Genomic DNA, 22,325 nt, shown 5'->3' on the forward strand with positions numbered 1-22,325 from the left:
GTTTCTCACCCACCCTCTCGTTGTCCACCATTGGGCCCTGGGGATTCCCTGTTCCCCAACGCCATGCCCATGACTGGGTTTTCCTAATAACCAAAAGACAAGTCCTCTCCCCAGACGACTTCTGCCATCCTGCAAACTCAAAAGCCTCACACTGCAGCTAACTTTTAAAAGTAACTTTTATATGCCCTTTATATAGTTTTTCTTGTTTTTGTTCTTTGGCTTGTGAAGCTTGTTGGACTTTGGGATGGCCCATAGGGGGCAGCACTGAGCTGCCGTGGTCTCAGGGTGGGTGGGAAGTGACAACAGAGGAAGTGGTAATTCCAGTCTGGCTCCTCCCCCCCAACCCAACCTGAAGTCCCTTCTTTGTCTCCACAGTAACAGCAGTTTCCCGCAGAGCGCCTCCCTGCCACCATACTTCTCCCAAGGTTGGTACTCTGGGGTCCTGGGGCCCAGCCCAGCCCAGCCCAGGCAGCGTATCTTCACGACTGGGTCCCCAACCCGCCCCAAAGCTTCTTGGCAAAGGTTCTGTTGTTTCCAAAAGGCATCTCACTTCCTCACCCAGCACCTAACGCCAGTTTCTGCAGTGCGCCAAGGGCTGTTGGAACAATTGATACTATCCAATACACTAACACCACACACACACACACACACACTTCCCCAGGAAAGGAGGCCTTGGCTTTCGCCTTCCCAGACAGAGCTTCCCGTGCCTGCTGTCTTTCCACTGTGCTCAGGGTAGTGCTCGACTTTCTCTGTAGTTCCGGGTGTCCATCGGAATCTACACTCGAGTTACAAATCGGGGAGCATGTTTACAATACAGAGAGAACCTAACCCACAAGAGCCCGATTCAGTAAGTCTGGGTGAGGACGTGCATCTTAAATACTATCCCCTCTGACTGTCCAGGAGAGTGGACAGCAGATCGCAAACTCTGGTTCTGATAGGTAACCATAGCCTCAAGGTAGTCTCACCTGGACTCCGGCCACTGACATTTGTCCTTGTGAACACGATGAAAACACTCTCTGTCACTGCCTCGTCACCCCGGCTGGGAATCCACTCCGGGGGGTGCTGGAGTCTGTGAAAGACCTGCCTCCTGCAGATCCTTTCCGCTGGTCACATGGAAATGGCTGGCTTTTTCATAATGGGTCTAGTCCCTTCACATTCTGTAACATACACAGTGAAGAAGTCCCTTGAATTCGTGGCACTGCTCTTGACATTTCAGTGACAGCGCTGCTGGGGAATGCCTGAGCAGCCCTGTGGTTTTGAACAGGTGGAAATTATTTTTGAGCCTATGGCTTCTTGAAATGTTATTTGCTGGAAACAATTTAAAGGACATTTTTTCTTTGGGGGCGGGGATGTCGGGACAGAAGTAAACAAGGGCTTATGGTAAATTAACTTCAAAATGCTATCCTTTCGAAGGTTCTGGCAGCAGACTGCCCCCGAGACCTGAAGGCAGAAACATCTCCTTGCCGGTTCCGAGCGTGCCTCGGCCTCAGTCCACTGGGGAAGGAGAGGTAATGAACCTTCTGTTTTCGGTTTCTTGCCCCAGCAAGTGAATCCTCATAAATTCCCATTCAACAGCCTTTTGTATTTTCATCTTTTTTTTTTTTTAGTGAAAAAAAAATTAAGAGGGAGGATGCAGATGAAAAATATGTTCTTTTTCCTTGGTGTTCTTAAGACTTCTCCAAAGGCAAATGTATATTTTGCAATTAACAATGAGTAACATAATCCTCTTTTTCACCTAGTCTGCAAGTCCCTTAACTGCTTGCTAATTCAGTTTTTCATTAAGTATATTCATAAACCGAAGATATTATTATACCTGTATCTTTCCTGGTTAGAGGTCCTATTATGTAAGGACTGCTTATTCACAGCTACCCTTGCAACCAGCACCGCGATAGAACGCAGCTGACACGGAGTATCATCTGCTGAGGCCCCCCTGAGTGACTGTATTCAAATTAAGAAAAATGTTTCGGGCCTCACGGAATTGAGGTGGTGATTTATGAAAATGACGACTTGGAGACTTTTCTTTTTACTTAATATGTAACTGCAAAATTTATTCCGTTTTTAAAAATGTACCTTTTCAGAACTCATTACACGAGGAGTGGTACGTTTCTTACATTACGCGACCGGAGGCAGAAGCTGCTCTTAGGAAGATAAACCAGGTACTGTGCTCAAGTTTATTTCTGGGTGGTTATACATATTCATGGCAGGAGACAAAGGGACCTGACTTTTATGGAGTACCAATTACGGGCTGGGAGTTCTGCGGGGTTCATGCTCTTAGACCGAGGGGACCCATTAGTGCCAGTTTCACACCCGCCAGCAGCCGTAGTGACAACTCCCAGGGCCCTGGGAAAAATGTCAGTTAAGGCTGCCATTTGGCTGGCAGAAGCGGAGGAGGGACTTCATCGTCGGAGAGGCCCCGTGTCAAAAGGAGACCCTCCTCCAAATTTCTATCATCTTACTGGTTCCGTCTTCCTGCTCGGTTACCATTTACGATGGTGTGAGGGGATCGTATCCAGAGAGACAGCAGCAACTTTTTGCCCTTTCCCCTAGAAATTTCTGGTTGTGCTTTAATATTAGCAGGTCTTAACCAGATTTCTTGTTACCTGGTGCTGAACCTTAACCTTAAATCTGTGTATCAGAGAGGAGGAAGCAACGACCCTTCATCTTTCATGTCCCCTGTCTGCACCAGCCGTTCTCAACCTTAAATGCACATTCAGATTGCCTGGGGGGCTTTAAAAGATCCCTGTACCTGGGTCTCACCTGGAGAGAGTCTGATTTAAGTAGTCGGGGGCACGGTGGGTGCTCTGGAAGTCTTTAAAACTCTCCAAATGATTCTAAAGTGAAACCAAAGATCTGAACCACTGGTCCACGGCTATGTTTGTTCAACAGAGATGTTCTGATGAATTTCACTCATTAACTTGGCATGAAAAAAAATAAAGGAAAACCATTAATGCGGATTGATGGCTATTTAAAGCCATCCTGACTCAGTACACAAAGAGTTGTGCGTGTCTTTAGCAATTAATTCTATTTTAATATCAGATCTTTACAGTATTAATATTATATAGCAGTAAATTACGAAATAAAAGTTTAAAATACAGGACACATCACAACACTATGTTAGTAAATAACAGAAAAAACAGCACACAGGTGGTCCACCTTCAGTCTTGTGCAGGTGAAACACTTCACCTGGAGATCCAGAGGTTTAAAAAGGTGTGTGAATTTTATAGGCATTTGGGTGCTTTCTACTTCGGCTGTGGAAAGAAGGGTTAGAAAATGAGCTCCCAGTGGTGGGAAGGTCTGTTGTTCGTTAACCAATCGAGTCCCTGTTTCCCTGGCCCTTGACCCACCCACCACCTGCTGTTTGTTTCATTCTTGAAGAAGGGGTCCTTTTTATCAAGAGACTTCAGAGGTTGACTTGGAAATTTGTGAGTCTCTGTTGCCCCCTCCTTGACAGCCAGGGAGTCCGTGGCACGTGGGAGTTGAGCTGTTGGAGGGGCTGATGTGTCCACAGCAGTGTTCCAGCTCCCGAGACACCCGTCTGCTGCTTTAAGGGACCACAGGCGTGTCGACTTCCACGGCGCCCATGGTAACAAGCAGTTTTCCTTCCAGGATGGCACTTTCCTGGTCAGAGACAGCTCCAAGAAGACAGTGACCAACCCATACGTCCTCATGGTGTTGTACAAAGATAAGGTTTACAACATCCAGATCCGCTACCTGGAGGACAGCCAGGTGTACATGTTGGGAACCGGACTCCGAGGGAAGGAGGTAAGCACTCCCAGTTGCAGAACTGCCCCCCAGTTTTTCTCACCTCTTTGAACACCTGTCTGCGTGAATTCTGCTGAGACACTCCTCGTGGGGCCACACCACGTGGCAGCCTCGGAGTTAAATCGCTTTAGTGAAACCCGTCGTTTACTGAAAGGAGGTGAAACAAAACGTTAATCGTAGCCACCTCTGCCATAGGAATCTTTCTTGTACCTTTTATTCCAAAATAATCTAAAGATACACGTGTAACTTTTGAAAGAATATGTAAACAGTTCAGTTTTTCGAAAGAAATCCAACTGGTATCAAAGGTAAGTCCCTTCACCAGTCACCTTTGTGGCATAATTTTAATGTAAGGTTGCAGTGTCTGTTTAAGGCTGTATTTTAAATGGACAGATGGAAAAGGAAAAAACAATTCTTGCTGTGGTGATCATTTAGATACTTGGTTCGTTTCTTGCCAAGAATGGAGGTTTGGACAACGAAGGCGGCCCGACGGCCCAAGACGTTTCCCTCTGTGCAGTCACCTCGCGGGTGGCAGTCAGACTGGAAACCTCTCAGGGCTGATTTTTGCAAAGGAAGAGAAGAGCCAAATGTAATGCCCCAAACACGTGCTTTACATTCAGAGTTCAAGGAGGGAGGATCAGCTAAATCAGACATTTCCAGAACGAGAAACAGCTCGCCCAGAAATTCCATACCCCTGCAAATGTTTTTAAGTTACGATCGTGTTGATGAGAAGATAAAACAAGTGTTTGCATGGCGGGGTCGGTGTGGTCGGAGCGGCCTGGGCCCCACCGAAGCGCAGAGGCTGTCCCGGGGTTCCCGGTGGTCTAGTGTGGAAGCGTGCACAAGCACATATCACAGCGGCCCCGGGGAGGCACCTAGCACAGTGGTCAGAGGACGGGCACAGCCCTGTCTGCCGTGTGGAGGTGACTCCTGACCCGTGTCTGGAAGGATGGGTGGGGTTGTTCCAGCTGGCCTTCAGGGATAGGGTGATCCAATGAATGCAGAGCCCTCGTGTGTGTGGGGGCGGGGGGGGGCAGTGGGGGGCAGTGGGGCGCAGCAGAGAAATGAGAGGACTCTTCGCCATGCTGCAGATGTCCTCTCCAGACACTGAGGACACTGACCTCTGGATTGCTTAGCCTCCCCATACTGCTGTTGGCTGAGATACGCGATGCAGAAGCCAAAGCAGAAATACCCGGAGGTGGATCTTCAGGCAGAGGCACCATAATTAGACCCCCTATATATGATTCCCTACATGAGGGTAAAGTATACATATATTTATAGTCAAGCATCTATAGTAGTCATATATATGTAGTCTATAATCCACAGTTTATCGGATATTGGTGAGGAATTGTTTTTTCAAGGTACTACACCAGAAATCATTAAAATACCTGCCAAATTGTAGGGGGTTTTAAATCAAAATCTGCATAACTTCAAGAGGTAGGATATTATGCCGCTGAAAACACGGAGGGTGACCGTGGCGCTCCCTGTCCCAGTGCTGACTCACCTGCCTACTCTGCATCTTCCAGGACTTCCTGTCCGTGTCCGACATCATCGACTACTTCCGGAAGATGCCCCTCCTGCTCATCGACGGGAAGAACCGGGGCTCCAGGTACCAGTGCACGCTGACGTACCCCGCCGCGTACCCGTAGCGAGCCGGCCTCCCGCCCGACTGCGCTGGCGGCCCGGGGACGCGCGTCGGCCTCGGAGCCTGGACACACACTGAGGCCTGGACCGAACCCCTCAACTCGAACACGAGGGTTTTGAGAAGTGTTTGAAATGAAGACTGTCAAGTACCCCATAATTTATTTATTCTTCTTCAGTATTTGTAAAGTGCAGCGGTAATTTTGTTCACACTTGAAGTGGAGTAGTGTACTGTGGTAATTCATACAAACAATGTATATTTTTGGTACCCATTTCAAAGTACGGTAGTTTACGCAGCTACAGAAACAATGTGGGGCAAGTTTCAAAACACTTAAACGGTAGTATTGTTATCACATAAAACTGATTATTTTTTAAATAGCCAAACCTTTGTCAGGGGCAATCATCACTTTTATATGTATAATTTGAAAATTACTAAAATTAACTTTCTCAGCAGCAATAATTTAAAAGGCTTCAAAAATATGTCGTCCTTTCTTACTTGGTGTTTCTTTTTGTTGGGGGGATTTTTATATACTTTTTTATGAAAACATAAATACATGTTGGAATAACTTCCTGAGATTAAAATTTGCCTTCTGCTTTACTTTTGGGTTCCTAAAAACTTGCTTGACCTCACTGTTTAGTCCATACTATTTTATTTTTGTTTTAAAGCAAATTTAAACTAAAAATACCAAAAGAAAACGTTTCAGAGAGGAGGTTTTGGTGTCAAATACACCTGGGTTTAAGTCCATTACGTCTCCACCACCACGTCCCACCTCTCCTCAAACGGTGTGGATTCTACCAGAGTCCTCCTGGGCAGACGAAAGGAATGCACACACACAGGAAAACCTGACCCGAGTTTCTGGCCAGAGAGATACCCTTTCTTCCACCTCTTTTTAGTCCCCCAGCAACTCTGTCCTAAAGCTCCTCTCCTCCTCCTTCCCAGAAGCGCTTTACAAATCCCGCAGAGCAGCTCAGCTCCTTCCTTAGCCGCAGACCTCACTCAGGAACAAGCAGCAGGCCGTCAGGGGTCCTTTAGGTTTTACCCTTCGGGCCCTTGGTTGCTATTCCACAACTTCTATGAACAAAAATCATTGGCTTCTCTGCTTAATCTGCAAGTTTTCAGAATGGCAAAGTATGTCTTGCTATTTCATTTTCATGAGGTACTAGCACATGGAAGGACCCAGAAAGTCACCGGGTTAAAACGGACAATTTCCTATGATGAGTATGTAGACACTCGTAACCGAAGACGGTAACAGTGACGTCTCACAAACCACCATCCGCACCAGCTCTCGGCGCAGAGCCCAGAACTCGGATGTGCTGCAGCTGAAAACCCGCGTTTACTCAGTGTGTTAACACTGAGCTGGGTGCTGGGCAGTGAGCAGAGCAAACACGTTAGGTTCTGTCACGGAGGGGCGGACCTTGCATCCTGCTTCACAGTATTCTACCCTTTGTATGTGAAAATATCTAAAATGAAGGCTGTGGTAGATTTTCAAGCAACTATTTGGTAGCGAATCCTGTTTACATGGTGAACGAAAGCCTATTAGTTTGAGTTTCCTTTGGTGGAAAGAGACAGAAAGAGGGAAGTTTAGGATGAGGCGCCCTGAAGTGAGAGCTGGCCCACTGCTGTGACTGCATCAGCCGAGTGCCTGGCGGCTTTTATGGCTGGCATTCTCTCCCCCTTGTCAGGCAGCGGCAGCCCCTTCTTCTGGCGGGGTCTCCCCACCGCGGGCCACAGACCTGGCGTAGGACCCAGCCTCACCGATCATAGTTGCTTAGGACCCTGCTCAGGGCTCAACATCTTAACCGAAGCTGGTGTCCTTCTCTGGGACGTGAAACACAGAGGCTGAATCCGAGGGTCTCTCTTCTCCGGGGAGCTGAACACCCAGAGCTGTCTGTCTGTACACCTGGAGGCGTCCGCTGCCATGCCCCTACCCTCGGTCTTTCGGGGGGAACCAGTCCGTAACAGGCGAGGGCGAGGCCACAGCCCAGAGACAGAGCCAGGACACAGACAGCAGATCAATCAGCGGAGCCCCTGACATCTAGTCCAGCCGAGGACTGCCAAGTCAAACGGCCCAACACGTGCTTCAGCTGGCTTAAGTCGTTTCTGGCGCTTGCTACCAGGAGAGATCTTACTCGTATAAACTCACCATCCATTTGAAATTTAGTGACTCTCAGCGGGAGCCAAATCCAAGCATAAGGTAAAGGATGAGCGCTGGTGCCACACGGCCAATTACCCTTGTCGTTAGTGAAATCAATCAGCCATTCTTTGAACTATTAAAACAACAATAAATCAGCCTTCAGGAACATGAAATGATTATTTACAACTCAACAACACTTACATTATATTAAATACATTAGTAAACTCAGTTCTCCCAGATATCTGTTAATTCAACAACACAGTTACAAACTCACAACAGACAGAGAATAAGAAATTAGGGGGAAACACTGTTAGAAGCAAGGGCTACATCTTGTATTTTAAACGCTGCGAAGGGGCTGCTGTTTCCTACTGCTTCCCTGAAGTGGTCTGTCTTCCCAGGATGGGTGAAATGCAGAGTGAGGTCACAAAGCAGCAGCTGGGAGAGCTCTGTGTAAACAGAACGAGAGGCGTCACAACGCAGCACGCACGTTCAGACGACCAGTATTGTATCCCTCCGGCAGCCATTTCCTGGCTCTCCATTTACTTTCCTTCTGCGTGACCGCGGACCAAACCACAATCTGGGTGTGCTCACCGTGACCCCAAGCCAAATGCATGTCCTACAAAGCAGGGTGACAAAAACTTACCAGCAGGGTTCTGGAGCCCAACTTGTCAGCTGGCTTACTGACCTGCACCTTGATTTGTGCAAATCTGAGTCACAGCTTGGGAGACTCACCGCTTTTACACGTTACACACGCACACGGGATGGAATGTCACCCAGGCCCGTGGGGCACGGCACAAAACGCGGCGGCTTTAGCTCCCAGAAGCAACCACATTCCTTCAGCTCCTTGTTTTTCGAGTCTGTGGAGTTTCTTTTTTTTTTTTTTTTTTGAGGTGGGGGCTGGTATTACCTCCATCTCTCTAAATGACATGCTTAGTTTTTTCCATTTTAGTTATTATCTATCCAGTTCTGATTACAGAAGGTTAATATATAACTCTTTCACTCATGCCATCCCCGATATACTTGAGTACAGTTTTTGCCAACTCAACATTTAATATTTAAAATTTCTGATTACATAAATAGTCTTCACAGCCGAGTTGTGTAGTATGACATTTCCCTTCTTACATACACCCTGCAGGGGTGTCCAACCTGTGGGCCGCATGCGGCCCAGGATGGCTATGAATCTGACCCAACACAAAATCGTAAGTTCACTTAAAACACTGCGAGATTTATGTTTTGTGATCACGTGTCGCACTGTATTTAATGTGCCGTGCCGCCCAGAGACACCAAGAGGCTGGACACCCCTGCAGGGGATTTCCTTCATCTTCGTCTCTAAACCTTTCTGTTGAGTTTATTTCCATGATCACACTTTTAAATGCCAAGAGCTCCCTCCTGTTCTCTAAATGTTTTTGTAGTTTTACATTCCTTGTTCATGGACACAGCATCTTCTCCCCCACCACCCCGGGTACTAGTGACGATTTTGGGAGTTCCCGCCCCCTTGACTGGGCCTGTGTAGTACCGGTTCTGTCTCCGCCCTGCGCATTACACGCTCTCCTCGGATGGCCTGCCGCGCCACCGCCGTTTGCCCACGCTGAGGCCGTGGCGCTCGCTGTAAAGGTAACTGGAAGCTCTATGCCCATGGGAGTCTGTACTGTGGGGTGATCTGACTGGGTATGTTCTTGGGGAATCCTGTGCTACCAGTACTTCTGGGTCTTTTAGGCTGCGCACATTCCTGAAAGAGGAATCTGCTTGAGGATATAATGTTGTGTAGCCAAGTGGGAAGAGGAGGCTGGAGGTAAACTTGGTCTGAATGCCCTCATGTTTAGCATAGCGCTCTCCCCGCCACCTCGTGGCTGGTGGCTCCAGCCAGAGACCCCCTGCTCCGCCCGCCCAGGGAACAAGCCTGGCGTCCCCCGCCCCAGAGAAACAGCTGCCCAGTTAAGCAGAAGGGGGAAGAGACCTCAGGGGCTCTGTAACTTCTGAAATGAACATTTAACCGGCCCTCCCGTCCTTTGCTCCACCTTCACCCCGACTTCCAGAGGATTCTGGTGCCACCACGTGTTGGGTCTTTGGGGCTATTTCTTGGCGTTACCCAGCCAGCTCACAGTGCAGATGTGTGGACGCTAGGGTTCAAGCTTCTCTGCTTCCATTTGCTTTCTGGGTTGTGGTTAACACTTTTGGAGACCTCTTTTGTCTTACAATAGATTTTGTCTATTTAAAATCACTTTAAATCTCAGGCCTACCAGTGACTAGCATTTGTCCCTAGGGAAGTTAGTTAACTGTTCCATGTCTGTTCCTGCATCTGAATGCAATGGTACTACTTCCTACCATGTGGGGTTGCTATGACAATCGAGCCCACGGATGCAGAGCTCTCAGAAGAGTATCTGGATTATGGTAAATATTGTAAGTGGTATCTACTGACATTATTTGGGGGTGGGGGTAAACTGTCCATTTGATCTTCAAAGTCTTCAAGTCCCTTACACAGTCTCACTGGATGACGTACCCCAAAACTTTCCAGGAACACACGCACCATGTTTATCATTTCTATTTCACTTCATGAAAAAACAATCTGCAAGTTAGAACAGTAAATCAAATTTGAGAGGAATCTAAAGCATCTCAGTTTTATATGACTGCAAGCACCCAGAACCAGTTATGCATTTAGTAGACATTTTTCAAGAACCTATTCTATCCAGGCGCTGTGTTAACTGCTAGGAATACCTTTAGAGAGCTTACAGCTGATCAGGGATAGGAGAAGGTGGTAAACGCGTAGTCACAACACAGTGTGAGAGGCGACACGGAAAGGCAGAAGATAAAGCATGACGGCTTGAAGGAAGTTTTCCAACTGAAGTGATCATGACTAATGGCGTAGAGCTGGCAGTGGTTCACCTAGGGGGGGCAGCCAAGGGCGCAGCGGTGGGCATGTCAGAAGGTGGTGCACGTGTCCAGCCACACGCACAAAGACCCAGTGTGCAGATACACACCCAGGTCAGTATGGTCAGAGCACAGAACACGCCAGGAAAAAATCCTGGGCCTGATCTCAAGAGGTTTTACAGTCCACTCAGGGAGGTTTGGACTTTATCTGGAGGACAACAGTGAACCAAGGAGTGTTTTCAGCAGATTTACATTTTAGAAAGATAATCCCCGCTGTAGAGTTGAGGGTGGCTTTAGAGATGATGAATTAAACACAGCTAACCGGATTTCTCTACACCAGACTCCTCAGTGCCTTTTCAGTGCTTGCTGTGAATCTGTGACGGAAATTTAGAGCATGCTGCACTTCCCAAGCGATGTGACCCCGAGCACGCGGGCCCCATCTGTGCTGCACACCAACTGCTAACACTCGTGAGACAGCAGGGTTCCCGGAGTCAAGTCTGGGACACGCCGCCCCGGGAGGAACGGGCAGACACGGCACAAGCGGCCCTCACTATCCGGTGCCTGACTGCGAGCTCCCATCCTCCTCCTCTTCTCCGTGACACAGTTTGTCTCCCTCTGTGGCGGTCCTCTCCTCCCCAGCCTCAGCAGTGGGCTCTGACTGGTGTAAGCTGGTCTGGCAGCCCTGTTCCCCTTGGCAGCGGCAGCTGCTGCTGCAGAGAGACGCCTGTGATGCAAATCTGGCCAATGAAAGGAAAGGGGCAAGTGCTGGAGGGAACTGGGAAAGGCTAACATGGGCAGACTTAGGCAGAGATGGCGTCTGTCTGCACCTGGCCATGTCTGCAGGCAATGACCACGAGAAGCGGGGAACAAAGTAAAAACACTGAGAACGCCCAGTCCCCAGCGAAGTCTTTAAAACTCTGAATTACCTTTAGGGCTGCCACACCTTAGTTCTTGTTACATTTCTTAGTGTATAAGCCATGTTAGGTTGGTATTTTTTTACAGGTAGATACACACCTCACAACTATTTTCAAATATCCAGAAGCTGTCAGAAGAACTACATAATCAGTGCAGTTTTTAAGGTCAGCAGTAGGACCAGGGGTGAAAGGAACAGGGGCACAGATTCGGCTAGTCCGTCAGGAGCAACTTCAAGCGCAGCAGGTGGACTGAGACAGGGAGTCCCTCGGCACGGGGACTGTCTGGCCAGGGATGGACTGGCCCTGGAAATACACTGTTTATTTTATAACCGTAACATGCAAACATTTTAACGTAGTGATTCCATGCTTACCTTTCATCTTCTTCAACTCCAAAGAAATCGTATCAATATTTTTGATTATGGCTTCCACATTTAGCTTATGGCCAGCCACATCATTCGTCAACATCTAATTTTAAAAGAGAAATAAGAACAATATATAAATCAGAAGTATTTATGTACATTATTAAAATACTCATATTTTCAGTACTTCTAAAAGGACAGTCTGTTTTATCAGAACTGAAATAACTGTGAAATCATAGTCTTTGTTAAGGGATTAGCGTTCTAACATAAGGAGGCATCCACTTGCTAGTATGCTCTCAACTAAAAACACCGCCCCCTGGAATTCTTAGGGTGAGGTTCCCCCTGTGATCAGGCCGTACCCACAAGGTGGGGCCCTCACCATGGAAGTGCAGCGGTCCCCTTCCCAGAAAGCCTGGCACTTACAAACTGCCTCACAACTGAGCAACCGTGTTAGACCTTCTCTCAGTCAGGGTCTTAATCCAACTTGTTCTTGAGTGACAGGGTCCAAGCACAATTTCTTTAAATAGACAGTAAAATTCAAGATAAGATTCGATTATAACTCATTGACTGAGAGGATGGCAAAATAAGCACTACTATGTTAGCTGAGGGAATTAGGGCAACCTAATTCCACATTTGAATATCTGTCAACTGAAATCCGTACATCAACGTGTTACAGCGTTGTATATATAGTACATATTCTTACACAACCATGTCAGAAACAAATGCAGAGGTGGGTCACTGGAAACCAACCTCAGCCATTCAATTCTCTGCAAACAGCTTGAGAAATGAACCCCAGGCCGCACACACAGCACCTGGCCATGGGAAAGGCGGCCAGTTACCTGGCAGTTAGGTGACTTGTCCAAAATCATGAAAAACCAACCTTTATTTCCTTGCCTCCACCTTTTCCTGAGCCACAGGGACTGATCCTGTTTCTCTCCTGCACTTCGGAGCCACTGTCAAGGAAATAAAAAGTTCCTCTTCAGGACAACCTATAAAACACACTTTGCATCCACGGATAAGCCCCTTGCGCTGAAAAGGAAGTGGCGACTTTCATGGGTGTGGCGCCCCCAAAAGATTCAGGTCTAAGGGGAAAGGAAAGATGACACAAAAATAAAGGGGGTACGTGGAATGTAAAAATTAATTTAAAAACAAGAAGGAAGTAAAAACTAAATAGAGAACTGTCCGAGGAAGCTGACCCTCCCAGTCTGGGGTCGGGCCACCCAGGACTCTCAATCCCCCGTGGGTGGGTGGGGTCAGCAGCAAAACTCCACTGGCCTAGAGAAAGGCCAGGGGTGCCCCGAGCCTCCCCCACGGAGCTTGGGCAGGCCATTAATCAAAGACATGGCGGCCGAGGCCTGCATGGAGCTCTTACCAGGAGGCGGGAAGCAGACCCCGGGCTTTGGGGCAGAGGGAAGAGTGGGCTCAGAGGCTAAGACCCCTGTCCGACCCATAGCCAGGAGGCACCACACACTCAGCCCACACCCTGCCAGTAACTGTTACCCCACAGCCCATGCTCTACCGGCCGGACCCTCCTTCCCGGGCCAAGTGACACCCGCACAGAGCCCCCGGTCTTTGGGGGCCCGTCTGACTGCCACTTGGGGCCTGAAAATGGAACCCTAGGCAGCTTCGATATCCCCTCGGGCTCCCAGACCCATGGGGCTTAGCAGACGCTGTGCCGGACAAACGAGAGCTATTATCTACGTTTCTGCAGATGAGCAGAGTACTGATGACGTCAGAGATGTTCAGCGGTTTCTAGCCAAACAGAGACATTGACCTGGCAGCCATCTTGGCTGGATTCTAGGAGTCTCTGCCACCAGCCCTTATGCGTCTAGCTCAGAGACCTTCCTGGGCGCCCTCGGGACAGGCATCGGCCTCCAGGAGGCGCTCACCCGCCGGAGTCAGGTTCTGGGCCAGTCTCGGACTTCTCCAAGCCTCCCCCGCAACGCACACCGGCCTCGGGAACCAGTCCTTTCCGGACAACCGCCCTCCGCGCAACCCTGCGGACACTGCAGGCCCTGCCGAGATCTGCCCAGCCACAGCCATGCCGGAAGCACCTACCTCTGCCCAGCAACAGCTGTGCCGGACGCATCCGCCTCCATTGATGAGTTCCGGTCCGGTCCTCGACGCCCACTAGTTCCGGGCTAAAGATGGCCACTGAGGCCGCCTGGAATTTCAACAACCTTTACCCACCCGGAACAACTGAGGCTGGCCCACTTCCGGCAACCCACCAGGTGGGTACAACCTGCCAGGCCAAAAGTCACAGAAGCTCTGGCTGCGGGGTGGGGCAAGCTGGCGGTAAAAGTGAGGCTTGGCTTGGTGATTGGCCAGCTCCTCTGCCTGATGCAATCTGGGAGTTGTAGTTCCAGTGAAGGCCCCTGTGGTCAAGGTTCTAGATTCCTGGCTGAAAGTGGCTGGTGGGGATGGTGCTGCCCTGCTTGTTAGTTATCCGGCGCTGTGCTAGATGCTTTTACAGGCCTTGGCTGCATTTAATTTTGTCCAAATAGGAGTGCAGTTAGGGTCAGACACGGGACTGAAAGCGCTGGGGTTTGAATCCTACTCCATCCTTTGTTTAGCTCTGGAGAGAACAGGAAGTGCATTCAGGGTTCGAATGTCCTCATCTGCCCTGTGCAGATAAAAATAACTGCCTTCCCGTGTTCTAGTGCATCAAAAAGGGCTGGGAGACGATATGCCCGACAAATGAGGGCTGTTGTCACCACTCTACATTTTTGCAGATGAGCAGAGCACAGATGAGGTCAGAGATATTTAGCTGTTTCTTGCCAAATAGAGACATGGGTACTGCAGCCATCTTGGCCGGATCGCAGGAGGAGTCTCCGCCTCCCGCTGCTGTGCGGCTGCTTCAGAGACTTCCTGGGCGCCCTCGGGACGCGCATCGGCCTCCAGGAGGCGCTCACCCGCCGGAGTCAGGTTCTAGGCCAGTCTTGGGCTTCTCCGAGCCTCCCCGGCGACGCACACCGGCCTCGGGAACCAGTCCCTTCCGGACAACCAGCAGCACGTAGTCTGGTGTTTAGTTTATGTCCCGTTGCCTTCAGTTTAGCACAAGAATCTGTTGTCTGGTGCAGAGCCAGACAGGTGAGGAGGCGCGGGGAGAGCTGAGCGTCAGTCCTCAGGATAGCCATCCATGAAGCTTAAAAGAGGGTACCTTTCTTTCTCTGAACCTCAGTTTCCCCATCTGCTTCCTCGTGAAAGGAATGGTCTAGATCAGTGTGTCCTAAATTTCATTCACTATGGAGCCACTGTGCATCAACTATTTCATTATTACCTGCATATTTTAAATTGACTTCCTTTTAACATTGAGGTCTACTGGAAAAGCTTTCTATCACCAGTGTAAATGAAGAAGATATAAACAGAAGATCATAGGAAAGATAAAAACCATGAAAATAAAACATTACTTTTAATCATCAGGATATTCTTGCCTACGGATGGCTATGATCCTGTGGCCTGATCTGCTTTGTTAAAAAGGGTTTTTATTGCCTGTTAGAGAAAGGTTCAAGGGAGTCTGGCAGAAACTGAAACTCGCTTCTTGATGTAATCAGGACTGCAAGAGTTGGGAAGGAATACCTCGCACTGTGTGATTATGTGATTTTTAGCGCCTGTGTATCATATAAAACCATCACTCACACCCCTAGTGGGATAGGTCTGTCCCACCCTTTGCAGAACCTAAGATCACGTGCTCTCCAATATCCCGTCTCTTCCTAAGCCTCCTTCATTCTCAATGTGCTGTGGATGCCTTTCATTCAAAACAGCAACCCTGGAGAGAGTCTTCCCGAACCAGCCCTGCCCAACTCTGCGGTCCTGTCCCCGTCCCTCTCTGCCAGTGCTTCCCTCCCTCAGCATTTTACCTGTGCACACTCGCCAGGGTCAGACTCTTGCATTTTCTTGTTTCTGATACGTGCGCTGAGCATCTTTCTTCTAATCCTTCAAGAGCTGAGGAAGGGAGGAAAAAGAGGCACGGACGGTCAGAAGACACACTGTTGGAGCATTCGTGGTAAATCACACGCTGTGTTAGAACCCCTCCTGTCCTGACAACGCTGTGAGGTCGCCATCATCAGCCCAGTTATATGGAAAACGAAGCTGAGGCTCAGAGGGTTCGGTGCCTGCTCAGGGGCACAAGAGCCAGCCGCAGATCCTGTCTGTGCGACCCCGGAGCCTTAGCTTCTCTGAGCCTGGTCGTCTCCAGAACAGGGATGCAATCTTCTGGGCCAGCGAAATAGTTCCGCACGGCTCCGTGATGTTTAGGGGTTCCCAGATCACTGGACTTTTCAACAACAACCGATACTAACACACACACACACACGTGGAAACACGGTGTGACCGACAGAGGGGGAATCAAAGACATTCACGAAAGCAAAAATAACTGCCATCACTGTTTTATAAAAGCAGGGATAACTACCATAAAAAAAAAAAAAACAAGGGGGGGACAGAAGGAAAAAGAAGGAAGATCGTAATAATTTCAGAATAAGACAAGCTTAACTGAACTCTTATTGAGGGTGTCTTTTTTTTTTTAATCCTCCATGCTGATGCAGACGAGTTAAAACTTTGCCTCAGATCTGCAGGATTCTATTAGATGTGTCGTTGGAAACTCCCCACAGGTAACAGCAGAAGAAAAGAAGGTATTTAAGAGAAGTAGGGTGGAAAAAAGTGGGTAGGTGGAGAGAGCATTAAGACCGAGAACCTGGAAAATCAGTGACGATGGGGCTGGGCCCGGGGCGGAGGCAGCGTCTCCAGAGCCCCATCCTCCCCGTCACAGCGAACTCATTCACAGGGTCCTGCCTGCGTTTTCGGCCCTTGCTTTGAGCTCAACCACCTGCCTGTTAGGATTCCGTTCGAGGGATTTTAGAACTTGACCCAGCCAGAGTGCTGATGACCTCTTATGAGTAGATATTCAAACCGCTGTCATTTGGGAAAGATCATCATTACACTTTTTTTTTTTTAAAAAAGGAGACTCAACTCTGTGTTGATTTTAAATAAGTGTTATAGGCAGGAATAAAAAAAGAGATCTGGCCTTAGAAAAACTGATTGTAATAACATATTTTTCTCCATAAAAATGTCTTGAAGCGATGATGACTACTCATTGTGGTGTTTTTCCTCCTGAAACACAGATTCCTTTTTATCCCCCCTAAGAAAATACAACTTTAAAAGCGTGAGCTGCTACTTAAGACTTGAGGCTGTTACAGATGAGGCCCTAAAAAAAAATCTATCTCCCTTAATAATTTTGCAAATACAACACTTTGCTGGAGCCCAACACAGGTTGTAGCAGTTAATTCTAATGTTAATCAAATAAAGGAAATTAAAAAGCTGGCAAATTCTCTCATAAAGAGAAAAGCTGTTATGGAACAACAAGGTGATTAAGCGTTTTATGGACCCGGGTGTATGTGCCTCGGTTAGTTTTATTACAAATTCTTCACATAAAGTCTTCCTTTCCAGGAAAAGCAATTGAGTGAATTATCTCACATCTTCCTCTTGCTCTCAGAGCTCCCACTGGCATCCTCCCCCTGCTCCTTGTCAATGGGGACTACCGGTCTCTATGCCTAGGGACCGGCTTCCGCCGGAGCACCAGCAGCCTCTGAGTATCGCTTTGTACAACCCTGGGGGACGCAAGCTTGGGAGGTAAGGAGCACGTGCTTGGGTCATTACCTACAGAGCTTGATGAGTGTGGGAAAGATCAAGGAAATTCCCACATGCCAGAGCTCTGCTTTTCCCAGAGCCAATCACATGCAGGAAGCCCGAAGGCCCGTGACTTCTGCCACTGTGGTCTAAACTGAAAGTTGGATTCCCTGCCCACTGTCGTCTTCAAGGAGCCGGTGTTACACTGGGCAGAGTCGTTCTATTTTTCTCTGGAAGAAACACTTACAAACTATAGAAAGATGTGGTCCATGAAAATCCAAGTTGCTCAGTGCATTAACTAAAATATTTTCCCCTTCTGATTAAGAAAATCTATAAAAGAAGAAAATCCTGCCATTTGTGACTACATGGACGGAACATGAGGCCGTGGTGCAGACACAAGTCAGAGACACACAAGTACTGTATGACCTCACTTATGTGTGTCATGTAAAAACATTGACCTTTTAGAAACAGAGTAGAGTGTGGTTGCCAGAGACCGAGAGGTGGAAAAGTTGGGGAGACGATGGGCAAGGGGTCCAAGCTTCCAATTATAAGATGAGTAAGTTCCAGCCCTGGCTGGCGTAGCTCAGTGGATTGAGTGCGGGCTGCGAACCAAAGTGTTGCAGGTTCCATTCCCAGCCAGGGCACATGCCAGGGTTGCAGGCCACGGCCCCCAGCAACCGCACATTGATGTTTCTCTCTCTCTCTCTCTCTCCCCCTCCCTTCCCTCTCTAAAAATAAATAAATAAATAAATCTAAAAAAAATATGTCTCCCTCTAACGAAGGGTCTCCAACACAATGTTAAAAAAAAAAAAAAAAAAGATGAGTAAGTTCCAGAGGTCTGACGTACAGCGTGGTGGCCATGGTTAATACCAGATTGTATACTTGAAAGTTGCTGTGAGAATAGAGCTTTAAGGTTCTCTCCACAACAACAACAAATAACAACAGAAGGGCGATCGCGTGGGGTTAAGGATGTGGTAACTAAACCTTATTGTGGTTAACGTTTCACAATATGTACACATATCTCATCATCGAGTTGTACAGCTTAAACTTACCCAATCTTATAAGTCAACTATTTCTCAGTGAGGCTTGGGGAAAGAGGGGTGGGAAAGGAAATTAGAGTTCTGTATCAACATTTCCCTCTAAAATAGGAAGCTACAGCCCTGGCTGCTGGCTACAGGACCTGGCAGCTCAGTGGATTGAGTGTGGGCTGTGAACCAAAGGGTCGCCAGTTCAAATCCCAGTCAGGGCACATGCCTGGGTTGCGGGCCAGGTCCCCAGTTAAGGGCACATGAGAGGCAACCACACATTGATGTTTCTCTCCCTCCCTTTTTCCCTCCCTTCCCTTCTCTCAAAAAATAAATAAATAAACCTTTAAAAAATAAAATAGGAAGCTACCCAAGTGGCCAGATAAAATACAGGGCATCCAGTTAAATTTGAATTTCAGGTAAACAACAGATTTTTTTTTACTGTAAGTATGTCCTGAATATTGTCTGACGCGTCCATATATAAAATATTTATTTGTTTATCTAAGATTTAAATTCAACTCAGAATCCTGATGTACTTTTATTTGCTAGATCTGGCAACCCTATGCCCAGAACACTTCAACCGTGCGTGAAAAGAGAAGCAAGCAGTCTGAGGTGTGAATGTAGATTCGGTGGGTACGGAAGCCAGAAGGATAGGGACGTTTTCCAACTCGAAGTCCAAAATAATAAAAGGCATGTACTCACTGCGCCAGGATGTGGCTCCCTTCTTCCTTAGACATTCCCGAGACGCAAGAAAGAAGCCGAGTCTCTGAGAAAACAGATGGATGAGAGCTGGCAACATTCAACGTGGTGGTGCTTGGGACAGTCGCTTGCTCTGCCTGTTTGCCTGAAAACTGTTTGCAGCTGGCTTTTCAGAAAATGCCTCCACCCAGCTGGGCGCACTCAGGACACCAGTTGTGTTTATTCTCAGCGGCCCACCAATCGGAGCACACCTTCTGTCCCCAAATAAAATATGTTTCTAATTCTAACATGTCAGCCTTCTGTTCCCCCAACAAGACTTCCCCTGTTTATTAAAGAAATAGGTTCTGATCACATGTTTCTCCCTCGGACACTGCCCCTAACTCTCACGCCTCACCCTCATCAGCCAGCCAAGCAATGAAAAATGAGAGTCTTTAGGAAAAAAACATATTATGTTCAGGAAGTCAGTTACAATGGACTATCAGTGTGTGCTCACCTTTTGTAATGAAAAAAAAAAATGTATGGGTGCCTATGAGCAAGTTGGGAAAAACATTCACCAAAATGTTAACGATGGTTATCTCTGCGAAGGGAGATTTATGGGTGATTTTATTTCTTTGCATTCATTTTTTCAGCCCAGCTCTAACTTTAGTCCCAACCCTCTTCTCTATATTTTAAACTCTCCAGGGCATTTCTCTGGGTGGTACAACATCAATCACGTTAAAGCAGAGACTCTCAAATATTGTAATACACAGTTTCCCGGGCAGTTTGGGAACATGCAGGTTCTGGGCCCAGCCCAGTGACTCTGGTGGAGTGCTGGGGCTCCTCGAACCTGCATTTTAAATCCTTCCTCCTTCCATTTTAACCTCTGGGGACCGAAGGCTGCACTTTGAGGACTATGGCACTGACTTAGAGCTCCGTTAGCACCTCCTACACGTCTCAAATGGGTGACCATAGTGGAAACTTATCTTAATGGCTACTGATGCCAGAGTTTAGTCGTTCTTTAAAATTATACACACATATGTGTATTACGTATAATAGACTGTGTGTGCAATTTTCAAGCATAAATCAGATCCACTTAAGGTTCATTTAGGAGAGGAAAGCGTTGCTCCTGGCCCCAGCCCCCAGCACGGCAGCAAATGGACTCAGTGAGTACCTGCTGGGTTCTTGGAGGTGGGAGGAAGCAGGTGGACATCCCAGCTTCAGGTTCTTCCTAATTTAGGTCTTTATTTCTTCTGTTTCCTAGCCTTTTTATTTACACATAGTAAACGCCCGATAAGTCTTATGAATGGGCAAGTTGGGCTGTTACAGTGGCACCCTGGAGAGTCAAAGAAACCGAGGTGTGTGTCGGCACCTGCCTCTCTGTTGGACTCTCAGCAAACCCGGACAGCTGCGGCTCCTCGGCCCCTGGAGGAGGGACAGCCCCGAGCTGTCTCAGGAGAATGTGGATGAACCACAGTGCTCTGAACACTGGAAATCCCCTACTCAGCCCTGTTTTCTGATTCTGCGCACAGACCAGAGATCCAAGAAGCGATTTCACAGCTGCTCTAGAAGGCAGCCACCGGCCCGAGAGCTTCAAAGCAGCCTGTGTGGCGTGGGCAAGACTATGAAACTCTGGTCTCTGATTTAAAAAAAAAACAAACAAACAACCAAACACCAAAAAACAACAACAACAAAAACCCCTAAAAAACTATCTTGGCTGTGGATCATCATTTGAATAAGAATCAAATGACTCAGGATCTGTCCAAAATGAAGGATGTTTTAATACTTTGTGTGTAAAAACACTGATATTTTGCTTCTCTTTTATTAAACAGATTTTATTATTTTTCAGAGTCTTGTCAGCATAATCGTTTTATGGGCGGATGAAATATTCAGCCCTGCCGCTGCTGGAGTTCTTGCACAGCAATTACCTCGTGGCGCTTTCGCCGTAATTAGGTTTTCGCCGAGGATTTTTTCCCCGGGTCTGTGTAATAAATGAAATATGACCAGAATTTAAATTTGTCAATTACAAGCAAGCACAGAGCGCAAACACGCAACAGAGCCACAGATTCCAAACCACAGGCTTGGCGTTGCTGAGGGGCAGATGCTCTGAAAATTAAAATGGAAATGAAACTACTGACTGGCACATGAATAGTGGCCCCAAAGAAAGCGGATCTCCCCTGACATTGTGCAACATTCCCCCCGCTCCCCCACAGTGCCAGCTCTTGATTACAAATTCATCGGCATGAAACTGACAAATCAAGGAGCAAGCGGTGGGCTGCTGTTAAAGTGATCTGCTCAGGGCTCTTCTCTGCTGCCCTGTGCATGGCTGTGTTCTCTGAGGCCAGATCAGAGGAATTTTGGGCCCGCAGGGCCAGAGCCTCACTACGTTATGCTGGTGGTATTCTCGCTGAGCGGCTCAAGGACAGACAGATGTGGGGACAGGCCTGAGGTCTTCCCGCCACTCTTTTCCCTGCCGTGACTTCAATAATTGCTCCTCTGGGGCCCTCTGCCGACTATTTCTTATACAGGGAGAATTCTAAAAGCCTATACTATCAAGGACCCTGACAAACCGTTTATTTCATTGAAACAGCAACAAAACAAAGGGAAATGTTTTTGAACGCACCCTAGGCGAGCAACATGGAGGACTCGCATTTTTACAAACTTACTGACTACCAATCTTTCTTGATTTTCTCATCTGTCAGGCACCGAGTTTTAGGCATAGAGCAGGGAGTGTCATCCGACAGGCCTCTCGCTATCCCAGAGCGCATGGTCTGTGGGAGGAGGTGGGCTGGAACCCATAAACGGCACAAATACACGTGAAGTGACAACCTAACTAGGCACTGTCCAGGAAGGATGGATGTCATGGTGGGGAACATGACTTGTGGGAGGAAACTTTTAGGGAGGGCTTCCTGGAGGAAGGGGCATCCTGGTGGAGGTCAGGAAAAAGGGCCTCCCAGGCAGAGGGAACAGCAAGCTCAAGGGAGAGCCTGGCAGACAGGAGGGCTTGAAACAATGCCCAGCCAGGCTGGGGTGCAGGGTGTGTGGGGTGTGGGCGGCTAGGGCAGGGGGAGGCTGAAGAAGGGGACGGGGCTGGACCGTGCCAGAGCCTTGGAGGTGGTGCCAAGGCTTCCGGTCTCTCCCGACACCTGTGGGGAACCCACTAAGGACTCCTAAGCAGGTGGGGGATGTGCGTGGTGGTGGTTGACACAATCGCACTGCTGGTTCGGAAAGATGCCCCTGGCTTCGTGGTGGAGATGGGATGGAAAGAGGGAGTGGACAGACGCAGGCAGGCTGGTCGGGGGGTCTGCTGTGAGAATCCACGTG

At 48.2% G+C, this 22,325-nt stretch overlaps 2 protein-coding genes across 6 annotated transcripts in view; one reads left to right on the forward strand and one right to left on the reverse strand.

The window, feature by feature from the left end:
• LCP2 (lymphocyte cytosolic protein 2) overlaps window positions 1–6,016 on the forward strand; it is a 40,809-nt gene extending 34,793 nt beyond the window's left edge. For both annotated transcript variants that reach the window (XM_045823310.1, XM_045823319.1), the window contains exons 17-21: window positions 376–425; window positions 1,414–1,508; window positions 2,079–2,156; window positions 3,607–3,762; window positions 5,286–6,016. In XM_045823310.1, coding sequence (XP_045679266.1) covers window positions 376–425; window positions 1,414–1,508; window positions 2,079–2,156; window positions 3,607–3,762; window positions 5,286–5,408 — 502 coding nt within the window. In that variant the 3' untranslated portion in view covers window positions 5,409–6,016. The remainder of the gene's footprint in view (window positions 1–375; window positions 426–1,413; window positions 1,509–2,078; window positions 2,157–3,606; window positions 3,763–5,285) is intronic.
• Window positions 6,017–7,693: 1,677 nt separating this feature from the next.
• CUNH5orf58 (chromosome unknown C5orf58 homolog) lies at window positions 7,694–19,290 on the reverse strand. Of its 4 annotated transcripts, none has more exons than XM_045823330.1 (5): window positions 19,029–19,290; window positions 15,537–15,621; window positions 12,557–12,629; window positions 11,689–11,782; window positions 7,694–7,981 (listed from the first exon to the last, which is right to left on the reverse strand). In XM_045823330.1, the coding sequence occupies exons 1-5, from the start codon at window positions 19,123–19,125 to the stop codon at window positions 7,830–7,832; spliced, it is 501 nt and encodes a 166-aa protein (XP_045679286.1). In that variant the 5' UTR covers window positions 19,126–19,290; the 3' UTR covers window positions 7,694–7,829. The 4 variants fall into 4 exon arrangements, with proteins under 4 accessions (XP_045679286.1, XP_045679297.1, XP_045679305.1 ...); XM_045823341.1 differs by lacking the exon at window positions 19,029–19,290 and adding an exon at window positions 13,735–14,251; XM_045823349.1 differs by lacking the exon at window positions 19,029–19,290 and adding an exon at window positions 13,735–13,840 and having other exon boundaries at window positions 15,537–15,598.
• Window positions 19,291–22,325: the final 3,035 nt, after the last annotated feature.

This window comes from Phyllostomus hastatus, unplaced genomic scaffold, assembly GCF_019186645.2.
Source record: "Phyllostomus hastatus isolate PE091 unplaced genomic scaffold, TTU_PhHast_1.1 phas_contig_150, whole genome shotgun sequence".
In the NCBI taxonomy this organism is placed as follows: domain Eukaryota; kingdom Metazoa; phylum Chordata; class Mammalia; order Chiroptera; family Phyllostomidae; genus Phyllostomus; species Phyllostomus hastatus.